The sequence below is a fragment of the Fragaria vesca genome, linkage group LG5 (assembly GCF_000184155.1).
Source record: "Fragaria vesca subsp. vesca linkage group LG5, FraVesHawaii_1.0, whole genome shotgun sequence".
Taxonomy (NCBI): domain Eukaryota; kingdom Viridiplantae; phylum Streptophyta; class Magnoliopsida; order Rosales; family Rosaceae; genus Fragaria; species Fragaria vesca.
Window position 1 is genome coordinate 8,255,536 of NC_020495.1, and position 14,030 is coordinate 8,269,565.

A 14,030-nucleotide genomic window follows, 5' to 3' on the forward strand; every position below is an offset into this window, starting at 1 on the left:
CAAGGTTGCTTTAGAATTTTGGGCACCATGTTGGGATCGGAGGCCACTGGATTGACTCGGCGGCGATAGAATCTTAGGTTGGGGTTTGGTAATTCAAGTTTAACAGAGACATGAGGTGGATTATTGGGCTGGGCTTTTGCCTTTAGCCCAATTACCTTTTCCTTTTTTGCTGAACTTGGGTTGGGTTAGATTTTCAATTAAGGTGACGTGAGCTTGCTTCTACACGATTATATTTCAAGGCTGTTACTAGTTACTACATTCATGACGAGTGTAAAGGTACAACACAAAGATCTAAGGCTCCAAGCTCATCAAGGCATATGCTGCGAATTAGGGTTGTGTTTTCATTTTTGTTGAGTTGGTACCATTTCTTTTCTACATGTAGGTTTGCATTTTTTGTTTTTATCAAATTGAGTCCAAAATTGTGAGCAGTGGATGTAAACGAAAACTAATCCGCTTTCGAGATTGACCTCAAACAGTCGTTATGATGAATATTAAAGATATATTCCTCAAGAAAAAAAAGAGTGTCTAGCTTGTTAACCTTAATGTCTTAGAGTTTAATATGATGCATATGCCTTATTAGGTGATGAATCACTTTCCTTCCCCCTGTAGAGGCTCATGAGGGGTGGGTGTTTATTGGCCAGGTTACATCTTCCGTCAAATAATTATTAACTCAGTACTTTGAAATCAGTGGCGTAGCCACTATGGGGCGAGGGGGTTCAATTGAACCCTCTCACATTTCAAGTTGAGTTCTTAGTGGCTGAGGAAATATACTGTCGACCAAAACTTGCCTCTTTCTGACACCCCTCATCCATACGTAAAAAAACTTCTATCCCCATGTTTTTTAATCTTTTAAATATATATCTTGTCTTGAGACGTTAAAAAAAGCTTTTATCCTTATATTATTTTATTTTTGTAAAATATATTGCCAATTAATATAGTAGACAAGTTTTCTTGCTGTCCTAATTTGGTATAGATTTGCTAATCACACAATGTACAATCCTAATCAATTCATGATATATTTACGTCTATATATATATTCAAGCTTCTACAATTTGTTTGTCTCTTATCATTCTCTCTAAATTTCTCTACCGTAATTTCTTTAGTCAAAACCTTCATAATTTATCACTTAGAATATGAAAGCTTTTCTCGAGAGATATTATATAAAAAAAAAATACATATTTGATGGTGTTGATAATGAAATCATCACGAAAAGATTTCAAAATATGAATCATCGTGGCTAATCATAATTACTTTAGGGAGATTTGTTACTTTGTCTTTTTTAAGTATTTATGTATAATTTATACATTTTTATGTTATTCAATTAGATTATTCGATTCGTTTAATATTCTTGTTTATACTTTGACCCTTCTGATGGTAGTTTCTGGTTACGCCACTGTTTGAAATCGAATATGTTCCATTGCTTGTTGTTTAAACTATTCACAATGTGATTGAGGTATATAAGTTGTAGTGAACTTGAGTAATTAAAAGCATCTGACATCTTCCCCCAATCAAAATGGTTGGGGATGAACTTGTTGAAGTGACAAACGGAGAAAGACAAGATTGATAGTTTAATTTCAACTCTTTTTCGATACAAAGGCTAATTTCAACTCTTGAATCACCCACCCACCAAGAGCTGTGTCAATTTACAATACGGCAGGTCTTCGATTGAAGAATCCTAGATAAAGTCGAAACATGCATGCATACGTACTTGGTCACTTAAGGATCATAACATTTTTTAGAGACTGAAGGATGAATTTAGAACTTGAAATTATAACAACTTATTAGAAAGTGTGTGTTTGTGTTCAGTTGTCCGATTAACTGCATGTTTATCAGAGTGTCTTGCCCTTTAAGTGAGCAGGCAGGTCACTCTAACATGACAAGCATCCACTTTTGTTTAATATTACACAAATTTACCCATATTATACTATGGTTTGTTCAACCTCTTGATATACATAATCCGGATTTGAAAAGCCACTGTAAGCATATATAGAAGTAATATGACAAATCTTATTAATAAATCAAGTAAAACGCAAATTCTGTCAACGCTAGCTCTCATTTGGTGGTTTTTTCTTTATTTTAGAACCATTAGCCCAAAGGAGCGATTAATAATGGGAGTACAAAGATTATAAATGGATTAATTTTCTGCTCAACAGGTCATTGAATTTTGACCCCTGCAGAGAATGAAGGAGCTGAAAGATAATATTATCTTGCAGAATAATTCTTTGGATAAAATGATAGTGATGATTAAAAATTCGTAGGGTAGGCAATCCCTTTGGTTCAAGGGCACTTGGGTCCTCCTTGCTGGGTCTTCCAGTTGTTGTAGCAAGGGCACACAGCTTTGTTACCATAGAAGCCTGGAGGAACACACAGACACTTTGCGCAGCATTTCTGGCAGAAGAACATGCATGGCTTGTGGTACTGTGTTTTGCTACATCTCCTTGTGCACTGTGATGGGCATTCTGATAATTCAATTCACAAATTACATCACAGTGAGAACTGAGGAGTTGAAAATATTAACATGCATGTGGTTATAGAGCTTAAAACCAAGAAGCTAGATGGTAAATCTGTTACTTACGCGAACTCTTAAGACTCCCAGGTCCGTACCTTGCCTGAAAAATTACGGTTGAGTTTGTTTGTCAGAAACTGACCGTTTTAGCCGTAAGGAGGTAAAAGAACAGAAGAGAAGGAGCAACTTACACTGTCCAAGTGATACTGGGTTTCTGCTGCCATGGAAATCCCAAGGAGAGCTAGAAGCAGAAGGCAGAGAAGCTTAGCCATGGCCATTGCTATCAGTACTATCAGCAAACCAAGCTTAGCAAGAGAAATAGGATTGGTTCAAGGATGTGGTGTGGGGCTTGGTATATTTAGATCTCAAAATGAGATTGGCTATTTATAGAGATTTGAGAAGGGATGCCCAACAAAGATCATGTTACTGCCTGATCCAATGATGCTATGATTCTATGGCTGCTTATTGTTTAGCAATTTAAAGTACATGGTTTGATCTGTGTTGTGGTCATATTCCCAAATTGTCCCATCCATACCCAAAATTCATAGCCTTGAAATGCATGTTGTACTTTAAAACTACATAAGAATTCTAATTATTATGGGTAGTCTAGTTCGGCCTAAGTTCTTTCTTAAGAGGCAAAGAATAAGTTAGGTTCCCTAACATGTCTGGTTCTTGTTTGTGTCCATGGATTAGGTACTACTTAGGTTCTTCGGTTGTTAGGTCTAAGTTTTCTGAGTTTTTTTGGCATGGTTCAGATATTTCGAGCCTAAGAGGATAGATCGTGTTTTATGTTGTACTTTTACTTTTAGTTTATCAATGGAGTGACATCTCTATTTCAAAAAATATATATATATTTCTAATTATTGGGTATTTATGATGCTTCATCTCTCCCTAAACCCTAGCCCCCACGGCTCGGAAAACCAGCTATGGCGACTACACTCAACCTCTACTATCAACCATGTTCCCATCATGGCCCTCATCATCGTCCTTTTAGGGCGATTCTAAGATCAGCGAACAAGGTTTGGCTTGATCGAGACTACCATCAACAGTGTTTCTCGCAAAGGTGAATTGAATGTAGAGAATGTAAATGTTCAATGACCCGATATGTGGAAACTTCGTCCGAGTAGAGCTAGGCTCTAGACAGATCCATGTTGGATTGATAAATGTACATTGAGTGTTGTTTGGGGTGGTCGGATTTTGATCTAGGGTTTGATGGCGGTGGTTAAGTGTATGGCTATAGAGCGGCGAGTCAATGAGTTGTGAGATGGTGCAACTCTAGGTCAATAGATGGGTTTGATGCCCCAACTATATCAGGTGTCCGGTCTTTGTTGAAGACCCGATACAGATGGTTGAGCATTGTTTTCTTAATTTCTAGATCATCATGCGCACATTTATGCGTTTGTATGGTTTTGTTGATACGGATTTAAGTATAAATCACAATAACAACATTTCGAGCGGTAAAATCACATAATATTACAGAAGGGTCTAGAAGTAATTTTGGAAAGGGTGTGCTATCACTAGTGTCTATCTAAGTAACATGGGGCATTCGTTGGCTGTAGACAAAACAGTGTGAGTCGATAAATGAGATGACGACGGGCACTCGTTACTTTTATCATGGTCCCCACAAAAAACTAATACCCATTTAGTTATACCCTACACACACTTCTATCCTACTACTATATACTCATCGCTATCCACCTTTAGAATTTGTAAACTTGTGACGTGGAAGGATCTTATGGTGAGTGTGCAGATTATAACATGGTGCGCCGGTGCAGGGAAGGAGGATAGGAAAATAATAGGAGGGGGGTCCTATAACTGACGGTGGTGGGCACCGGCCATGTGAGTCTACTCGGAGCACATGTGATGACCCAAACCACGTAGATATGTGCCAAAAACGACAGCGGATGCCCCATCTTCTCCTGTCGTCTGTTTTGTTTTATTTTTTTAAATTGTTGGAGTGGGCCTCTCTCTGGCCTCCAGAATCTATCGAGATGGTGGGCCTTTCTGGGAACTAAAAGTTTTAGTTGGGCCTGAGTGCCGCATGGCCCATCATACTGCACGTTTTTCATGTACGCTAAAATTGAATGTAGCTTCGTACGTGGCGTTAATTCGTTTGATCAAATATACCAAAATGATTCGTGATTGGTGAGATGTCACTTTACATGTACACTAATCATGTTTTTCCTCTTTTTATGGGTGGCAGTGACATTCAAATTTGAACCAAAAGGAGTGTTCAGTAGGGCAGCTCAACATGCATAGGTGCTAAGAGAGAGTAGGTGTATTTGTGTATGCGGGAATATTCTAGGATTGAATGCGTAATCTAGTCTAATTCCTAATCCCTCAATGCTGGGACTAAATTGAAGAACATGTGACAAGATTAAGATCAAAATGGTGCATTCTTGCAAAATAGCAATAGCAAAACCTTGCAGGACTCAATATCTGGAGTTTCATCCATTTGTGTTCTATCTAAATCCAATATGATGAAGGAAAAATAATAGCGACAGCAATGTTAAACAAACACGCAGCGACGACACGACAAAATTAAGAAAGCACCACCGAGTTCAAATGAAGACAAGAGAGCATATATAAGGGTAAAGATAACACAATGTATGACATAGACCTAGCAAGGGGCAAGGCTTACTGTTAGCTGTTTTGATTGGAAATACATGCACCTAAATACTTGGTGTACGTATGTGGTGAACAACTTGAGAAAGAGTCTTGTTTAGGTATCCCATCAATATCTCATTCCTAGCTCTCAACTCGATCTCAGATAAGAGATTCATCAGAGACATGACATATTGGTCCAGCTCATGTAAGCTCTACTGACTTTGATAATTAAGTGGCGTGGCCACCCAATTGTGGTAGAGAAATAGTAGCCTGTCTGTCTTGTTCGGTTGTCAGTATGCCAATGGGGGCAAACGTACATGCAAGCTATAGGCTTCTACTGCAGCCACCCCATGCCCTTCGTACTTGGCTAGCTCCTGCTGAAACAAATGCTCATTGTATGGTTTTGGAGCTTGATGCTGTAGGACTGATGATTGCTTGAATGAGATAATTTTGACGCTGTTCCAACACATGCACGTTTGGCATTTCCTCGGGGCTAGGGCATTGATCAGGTTGATCGAGATAGATCGAGGACGCATTTTCAGCAGTAGTTTTGAACTTTGGATACCCAGGCCAGGCATGTGTGCTACCATATACAGTATATATGTATATATACGTATATATGTATATATACATACATATATACGTAGATACATGTTTCATCATGTCTGTAAGTTATCTCTGATCATTTCATTTTGAATGTTATCTAGATCTACCTGTTCATATCCAGCCTATACACACACACACATACATACTATACTGTGGAACTTGATCGATCTGAGTTCCTGCTGTGTTGGATCAATATATCAGTAACTTTTGGTCTGAACGAGTTAGCTTTCGGTAGTTTAATCCGAATTAATTGATCTGTACATGCAACAGCCTTGTGAATTATGAAATATATATTTTATATGCATACTCATCTGGCATGGAATCTTTCATTATAGTATCTGTCAAAGCTGGCTAGAGATCGATCATGAGGTGGGTCGATCTCTATATGAATTATAAACAAAAACATCAAATACATGCCTACATACTTATATATTTTATATCTCGAAGATTTGATAGGTTTTGCTTGCACCATCCAATTTGCCTGTTGTCGATCATGAAAGTGCACAACATAGGACGACATTCGGAATTAAAGAATATTGAGAAAGAGAAAGAGAGAAAACAAGATAACAAAAACTATGAGTCCCAGCCAGAATTCATTTAAACAGATGAAACCAGTGGTCTTCAACAGATCGAGGACATGGCCCAACCAATCTAATCAACACATTACGGGGTAATGATTCTGTTGCTGGCTTGGATGAAAAAGAGAACAGGATGATTCTTTAATGAGATAGATAAAGATATATATAGTTGCATATGTCTCTATTGGCTTCTCCAATCATATTTCAGTACTTAATGTCTACCGCTGGCAATGTGCTTGTACTCGATAATCTAATTTTCTGTTTACACTTTATGTATGAGAGAGAGAGAGAGAGAGAGAGTAACCGAGCTATGTTCCAGCTTACACCAAACTTGATCATGACCTACATACATACAATCTGAAAGACAACGTCATTCTAGAGCTAAAGTGGCGATGACATAACTAAAAGGGTATGTACCCTTCTTTGACTAGTTTCTTGATAACATACACACACACACAAACCCGATTACTACATGCAATATAGCTTTTATTCTTAAGCAGGCTTCCCCCTACTCAAGTCTTAACTAGAGCTTCTCACAAATCCATGGGGAAAATTAGGGCAGGTTAGAATAATACATGTGTATGCATGTATAATTATATATATGCTACTTGCAGTGTTGCACAGCTGAATTGTGGAAAGCTTATATTGTATATGATTCTACTGCACAGCCAGTTATTTAAATGTGCAAGTGCCAATTGAAAAAAGAGTAAGGGTCCAAATGTTTCTGATTAAGTAAGGACAATCAAAAGCGTTACCACTAGAGCCACGCTTGTTTAATATTGAGCATTCTTTCAACTAACCTACTATATATATGTTATCTTCTATTTGATTCCATCAAATTAAATCCACTGACCACCGAAAAGTAGAGGAAGGAGGGACACAACACAGTACAATAACAGCATATATATAGTTTCTGTTTTTGTTTCTGTGAGGCGGCTTGAACAAGTTATCAAAATTGGTTGAAGCTGTTGATAGATACCATGATTGGATGTGTGGACCTTTCTGAAAATATAGCATAATCCTAAGATATAAATTGTTGTAAGAATGATGAATTTCCTTTTTACCACACACAATGGTATGCAGATGTCTTGTATGAAATCATCAAGATGATACACAAGGAAAGAACTAGTAGAAATAACCAGGAAATTTAGGCTTCTGCACTAGTAGAACTAGCAGACTATACATTTCTGCATTGCGCTTGCTAATGGAGAATTCGAATTTGGGGATAAATTTAGAAAAGAAAGAAAAGGAATTCATGAAAAGAAAGCATAATATTAATAAGGAAGACATGCGAACATGTAGAACATGAATATTGAGAAACTTTTCCTTTTGACAATCAAATCAAAGTTTGATTCTCATCTTACAGTCATATACATAGAGGTTGGCAAATCAAATCAGAATTCACAATCTTTGGCATCATTCAGTTAACTACTTTCAGAGAAATCAAAGACCCTTCTTCATTCAGTCCTATACACGCGGTTCAATTATGAAAGCACAGGCACTATTATTGTTGATAAGAATTATTGGGTGGAGTATACTCACAAACAACCTCCGTGTCCACTTCCCTCCGGTGAAAATTCCGGTGGCAGCCGCAAGCAGCACACGTCAGCGCCTCCGCCGTGCCGTCCTCCCCACTTGCCATGAACTCTCTGCATCCATCCACCGCGTACCCTCCGATATTCGCAGCGTGATTCTTCTGGCACTCCCCATACCTCACAGTTCTAACAACTGAAGATGAAGTACTGCTTGAGCTCCTCCGGGACGACCCATCTCTTCTGACTACCACTTGCTGTTTCTTCATCAATTTCTTCGGATCAAACCCTAGAAATCGACTTTCTTAGTCGATTTGATGAAATGGGATGTTGGAGACTTGGAGCTCGATACCTTGCTGTACCAGCAAGAAGGCTAGCTATATATATATCTATATACAGGCGCCCAATCACTATAAACCAGAAAAAAGAAAAAGAAAAAAAATCATTTTTGTAAAAAAATAAAGGAAAAGAAAAAGAAAATGGCTATGTCTGTATTTAGTTGATGCCTAACCCTAACCCTAGCAGCTATACTTAACATTTTGACATACTTTAATCTATACTGGTAGCTTAATTAGTGTGCTTGCTGTAATTCCAATTAGCTGGCTTTAGAGAATAGGTTAACTAGAGACAGCATTTTCAGCAGCCCTTATGATTTTACCAGCACTACCAAATTTTTCAAGCCTGGACCTTTGGCTTTGAATATGATATACAGTACTGAAAGCCAAGAACAGTCATCGATGTCGTCTTGTCGACTAATCACGGGCTAACACGTCCAAATATACTGTCAAAACGACAAGTAGTTTAACTCTTTGTTCTAAATCAAAGTAAACCAGTTAGGTTACCCATATCTCTTTTAGTCTTATTAAAGAATTTTCTCCATACCGCACTGTATTTCAGTGACTGGTTTCCATGGAAATCAAACTCAAAATCCCCTTGTCCTCATATTAAACCCTAGATTCTTCGATCACTGGCTCTCTCTTTTTTATTTGGTGAAATTTCAATTCTGGTGTTGAGGATTTGGAAATGATACCTCAACTGCAATTCTGCTGTCAACAGCAGTTAACGTTAAATGTGATGAGTGATCAACCCTGGATCGATTAAGACCAGAATCACAAGTAGCTGCTGTTCATGAGAGCTTAGGGTGAACAAACTAATCTTAGATTCTAATCTGTGATTTTAGTGGGTCTACTTGGATACTTAAAGACAGGTCTGCTAGGACCCTTGAGTACTGTGAACAACAACTCCTGTCTAAGTATTACCTAAGATCCAGTTCTTATTAGTATTCCTCTCCACTCCTCCTCTTATCTAAAATTGCCACATTTCGATCTCTTTGCATCAAATCATCGAATACAATCATTACTTTTTTTCTTCAATTTCAACGTCAACAAGATGCTATTCAAATCTGATCTACTTTTAATTAACTAACCTATAAAAAAAAATACTTTTAATTAACTAAAAAAAATAAAATACCTAGCTTGTGGAGAAAGATCGACGCATTGTTTTAGTGATAAGGAAATTGTAAGATCTGCTAAATATATTATATTAAGGTATGAATTCTGTTCGAAAGTGTTGCCATCGATCTTTCTAAGATTGAGATTTCAAAGCCACTTTGTTATAAACTTAAAACTGAAATAAAAGACTGTTATCTTGTCATCAACCGATGCACAGTTAGAAGCGTTAGTGGGTTTTGAAATTTTGTGGGGTTATTGAATTGAAGCGTGCACACTGGATAGAAACACAGAAATCAGGCATGAAGATCCACCACCATTTCATATCATAAAATCATATCAAAATAAAACAAGCTGGTTTTTATTTATTTATTTAACTACGTACTAACTCACACACGTTTATATATGTTAGTGAGGTTTGAACTTATAACCAAGCAGACCACGGCTTACCAAAGTAAAACAAGCCGGCTAAGATCGATAGGTACAATACACATAAGACAAAGGAGATAATTACATGTACTACTTATAGAGTTCCCATATAGTAATTGACACCATCTAGCTAGATTAATACTGAAGTGAGGAGGGACAAACACACACATGTAGTTGTCAATCAGAAAAAAGAAGTCCACTACTCACATACATGGATGGTCGATTACACATTAGCTCTAAAATACAAAACTAATATATCATCACAATTGTATTCCACAAATTTGAGGAGAAGATTGATCGATCGTGTTGGTAGTGCATATGTACGTTGGGATCGATCGATAAGTCAACCACAGAGTTTCATTCTATCTATCCCTCTTTGTCAGGATGTTGGTGCAATATATGTAGGCAATCTATCTAGCTAGCTACTAGCTCGATCATAACTCAAATGAAGAAGGATGCAAAATGGCCCGATTAATAATGTGTTTGCTTACTTAATCGATCATCTTTACTTTAAATGGTTGAAGCCAATTAACCAATAGTGCCTGAAAGTTTTTCGCCACAAATATGCAAGAAAAAAGGGCAAGATGTACGAGTACATGCCTGCATAACAACGCTAAGAAACCACATATAACTCATCTTATGTATCAGCTTATGTGATCGATGTATTTAGTATTATTCATGCATGTCAATTTGGAGTGCAGCTATTAGAACCTCTAAATTTGCTCAGTATACATGTCATGCTCTTTACATCTCCTTTTAAATTTTAACTACAAACATTTGTTCACTAGACCTCCTTTCAAATTTCTAAAATAACATTACGTATGTTATTCACATATATCTTGATAATTTACTCATTATACCTCTTATTTATTCTCTAGACCTCTCATTCTTTTAATTTTTTCTTTTCTTTTTGTATGCTATCATTGAGACCTCTATTCCTTGATTTTTTTTTTCGTTCAAACCTCTTTCACGACGTCAATTTCTTGATATTTATTTATTTTATTTCCCATAGAATGTCACCAAACCTCCATTATTTGATCAATGTATAAGAAATTTTTTCCAATGATGTCAATTTTTCCCTTAAAAATAAAATAACACAAAATATTGGGTTTCAAAAACTTATATTTACCAGCCCAGTACCGTCTCTCCTTATAAGTGAGAGGTCGTGAATTCGACTCACAGTAAACTCATTGTAGCATATTAGTTGTTTATCTGATAAAAAAAAAACTTATATATACCAACAAGAAAATATTCTAACATAAATTAGCTTTTCTTTTTCTATTTTACTTGTGCTTGCTAAACATCGAACAACGATCAAGGATAACAATTGTATACTATGTGTGTTCTTTTTTCCTCTCTATTTTATGTATATCATGAAATTATTTTAATAGTTATTTAATTTTTCATTATCGATTTGTTTTTGCATATATATTCCTTCACCTTGTATATATATGCTTTCAACATATATGATAATAGAAAATTTTATGTCACACGGTCGCTTTTGATAATACTTTTAGCTCTAATTAAATATATAATATGTAATAAAATTTAGAAAATAATAAATTAAAAATTAAAAATATATAAGGAAAATAATAAAGAATACAATATTATCAATTAATTATCAAATTGGAAAGTCTAGAGAGAATAAATATATTTCTTTTTGTATGACTATTGTCCTTAATAGTCATTACATAAGAGGAGATAATTGTCATTCAATAACTCATAACAAAGGGCGGTCAAGTGAGCAAATTTGGAGGTCCTAATAGCCGCACTCATCGATTTGATCGAATTCGGTATTTCATTCTAGTTTCTTTCTAACTCACAGGTCACAAGTACATGACATTCAATCACGAAGCCCTTTTGTGCGAAAAGATTATCTCCCACCAAGTATGAGACTATGAGAGGATATATATGCAGAAAGATGATCGTCAGAAGCTTTGTTCTTTGCTTTTATATATAAACACATTTTATTTTATAAAACAATGATCAACATGTGTTAAACAACGACAAACGTGGCCCGTGGATCACATTGTACCGATATTGTCTAAACTTAATCACATTTAAGGTGTTGGGTTTTAATCACAAAAGGCCTCGATACAATTGGATAAAATCCATCTATTTATAAGTTATATTTTATTTGTCACTTTTCTAATGTGGGATCTATTCCTCTCCAATACTTCTAACACGCCCCTTCACATGCAATCTGACTCAAGGTCTGCACGTGAAATGAATCGGGACGGAACAAACCAAGGGACACTTAGTGATAATCCAATCAGAACATTCTGACGGTGAGATAAGAAGTCGGAACCAGGCAAGAGAATAGAATCCTGGACCAAACGAGAGAATGAATCTAAATCGGGCCCATGAGAATTAGAGAAGTAATTGGAGAGGGACCTGCTTTGATACCATGTTAAACAGCGACAAGCGTGGCCCGTGGATCACATTGTACCAATATTTTCCCAACTTAACAGTGTTGGGTTTTAATCACAAAAGGCCTCGGTATAATTGGATAAGATTCATCCACTTATAATTATATTTTATTTGTCATTTTTCTAATGTGTGATCTATTCCTCTCTAATACTTCTAACAACATGATCGATCTCTCTAAAAACAAATTAGGGTCCACATATCTCTCTAAAAAAGGAGCAAGCACTCACATTATTTGATCGAAAAAGTCAGATCGATGATTGAAGTGGATTGTAGACAAATAACATCTTGTTGTTAACTAATTGGACAATAATTAGACGGTGTAATTCCAGTTGCATGCCCTTCAATCCATCAACCATATTAGCACCACACACATATGCTCCAATTGGGATTATTTTAGCACTAGCTGTCTAACTTGTTCTGGATCATAAACAGAGAAGATAGACAAGGTACCCACCCCCACTACTCCTAATTTCGTTCTTTCTTTCCCTTAGTTTGGTGACCCATTTTGATGATTCGATCCATATACCAAACAATCTTCGGCCTTTCAAAAACAGCTAACAACTCATAAATAAAGAGTCTCTAACTAGAATTTGAATCGAGGACTCAAATATTCATTTATATAAAAGCGTAATTCATAAGTCATCGATCAAATTAAAGATAATTTATTTATTTGTTTTCCTTTCTTTATCACGTGTTCATCACCCATTTACTTTGATCTAAATGTCATCACATGAGTAACAGAAAATATATATATATATATATATATATCTCTTAATTTAAGGGCTAGCTAGGTTGAGATTGCTGTGACTTTTAAAATTAAAAACTGCTTTTGTTGTACTGAATGTCTGAATATAATCAATTATGAATTAAAACAGTTTTATGTTTGATAAATGTAACTGTCAAAAGTCACCCCACTCCAATTGTCTTATATTCCTTGAGAAGACCAAAACCTAGAACCCTAGGTTTCGTGTAGCAGCGGAGACGCCTCCCAATGGTCTGCCTGGTCTAGGCCTTTCAGGCGTCGCTATTCGGATGGTTGGGATCTTGTGCGAGGTGCTCCTTCTTGAGATCTAGTTGGGTACGGACGACTGAAGCTTGGAGGTCTGACGAGGAGGAGATTGGAGGTGTAGTTCCGGTCTGCAAGGGTGGTGCTTTTGAGGACTGAATTTCAGGGTTGCCAAAAGGTTAAGGATCGACTGTTGGGGCTGTGAGGAGGGCCGGCGAGTTTCCTCGATCCAACGCCGTGTAACAGCATCGAGTTTTGAGTTCTAAGCGTTGGTCGCAGTTCACTGAGTTCTTGGTGTGATGTGGTTTGTGTGGGGGAGACCGCCAGACTGATTTAGAGGCGGCGGTTGTCTTGGGTGGTCTGATCTGGCGTCTGACCTGGTTCTAAGGTTCAGGCGAGCTGAGAGGAGAGTTGGCATGTGGGAAGCTGGCTTCTTTTGGGCCTGGTCCATTTTCCTTCTTCTCTCTTACTTAGTTTTATTTTTGGGCTAGAGTTTCCAGGTTTGGTTTACTATGAGCGGGCTTATTTCGTAGTCCTAGTTCAAGGTTGTTTACTGTTCTGATCGGTGGAGGGGTAAACCATGAAGTCTCTAGACCCTAAGTTTATCTTGACGGATGCCGATAATTAGGGTTATGTGGAATAAATTAGTTTTTAGATGTCTGTCTTTTTTGACGCATTTTGTTTAGTTTTTGAGTGTCCGCTTTTTTGACTTTATTTTCTTTGTAGGATTGTACTTTATTATCATCTTTTTGGATGATAGTCTGGTTATTATTAGTTTAGTCAGTTGAGCAATGAATGTAAATAAGGGTCATTTATAACCTTCAAGCTTGATCTTGTAAGATCGTATAAATAAATAAACTATTTTGCCCACGGGAGCAACATCTCTTT

The 14,030-nt window shown here is 36.9% G+C and overlaps 2 protein-coding genes across 2 annotated transcripts; both read right to left on the bottom strand.

The window, feature by feature from the left end:
• Positions 1 to 2,014: 2,014 nt before the first annotated feature.
• Positions 2,015 to 2,891, bottom strand: LOC101305468 (gibberellin-regulated protein 6-like). The gene is made up of 3 exons (XM_004299313.1): positions 2,698 to 2,891; positions 2,576 to 2,609; positions 2,015 to 2,459 (listed from the first exon to the last, which is right to left on the bottom strand). The coding sequence occupies exons 1-3, from the start codon at positions 2,782 to 2,784 to the stop codon at positions 2,278 to 2,280; spliced, it is 303 nt and encodes a 100-aa protein (XP_004299361.1). The 5' UTR covers positions 2,785 to 2,891; the 3' UTR covers positions 2,015 to 2,277.
• Positions 2,892 to 7,352: 4,461 nt separating this feature from the next.
• Positions 7,353 to 8,387, bottom strand: LOC101305756 (ZF-HD homeobox protein At4g24660-like). The gene has a single exon (XM_004299314.1). It carries the CDS (start codon positions 8,096 to 8,098, stop codon positions 7,802 to 7,804), a length of 297 nt encoding a protein of 98 aa, XP_004299362.1. The 5' UTR covers positions 8,099 to 8,387; the 3' UTR covers positions 7,353 to 7,801.
• Positions 8,388 to 14,030: the final 5,643 nt, after the last annotated feature.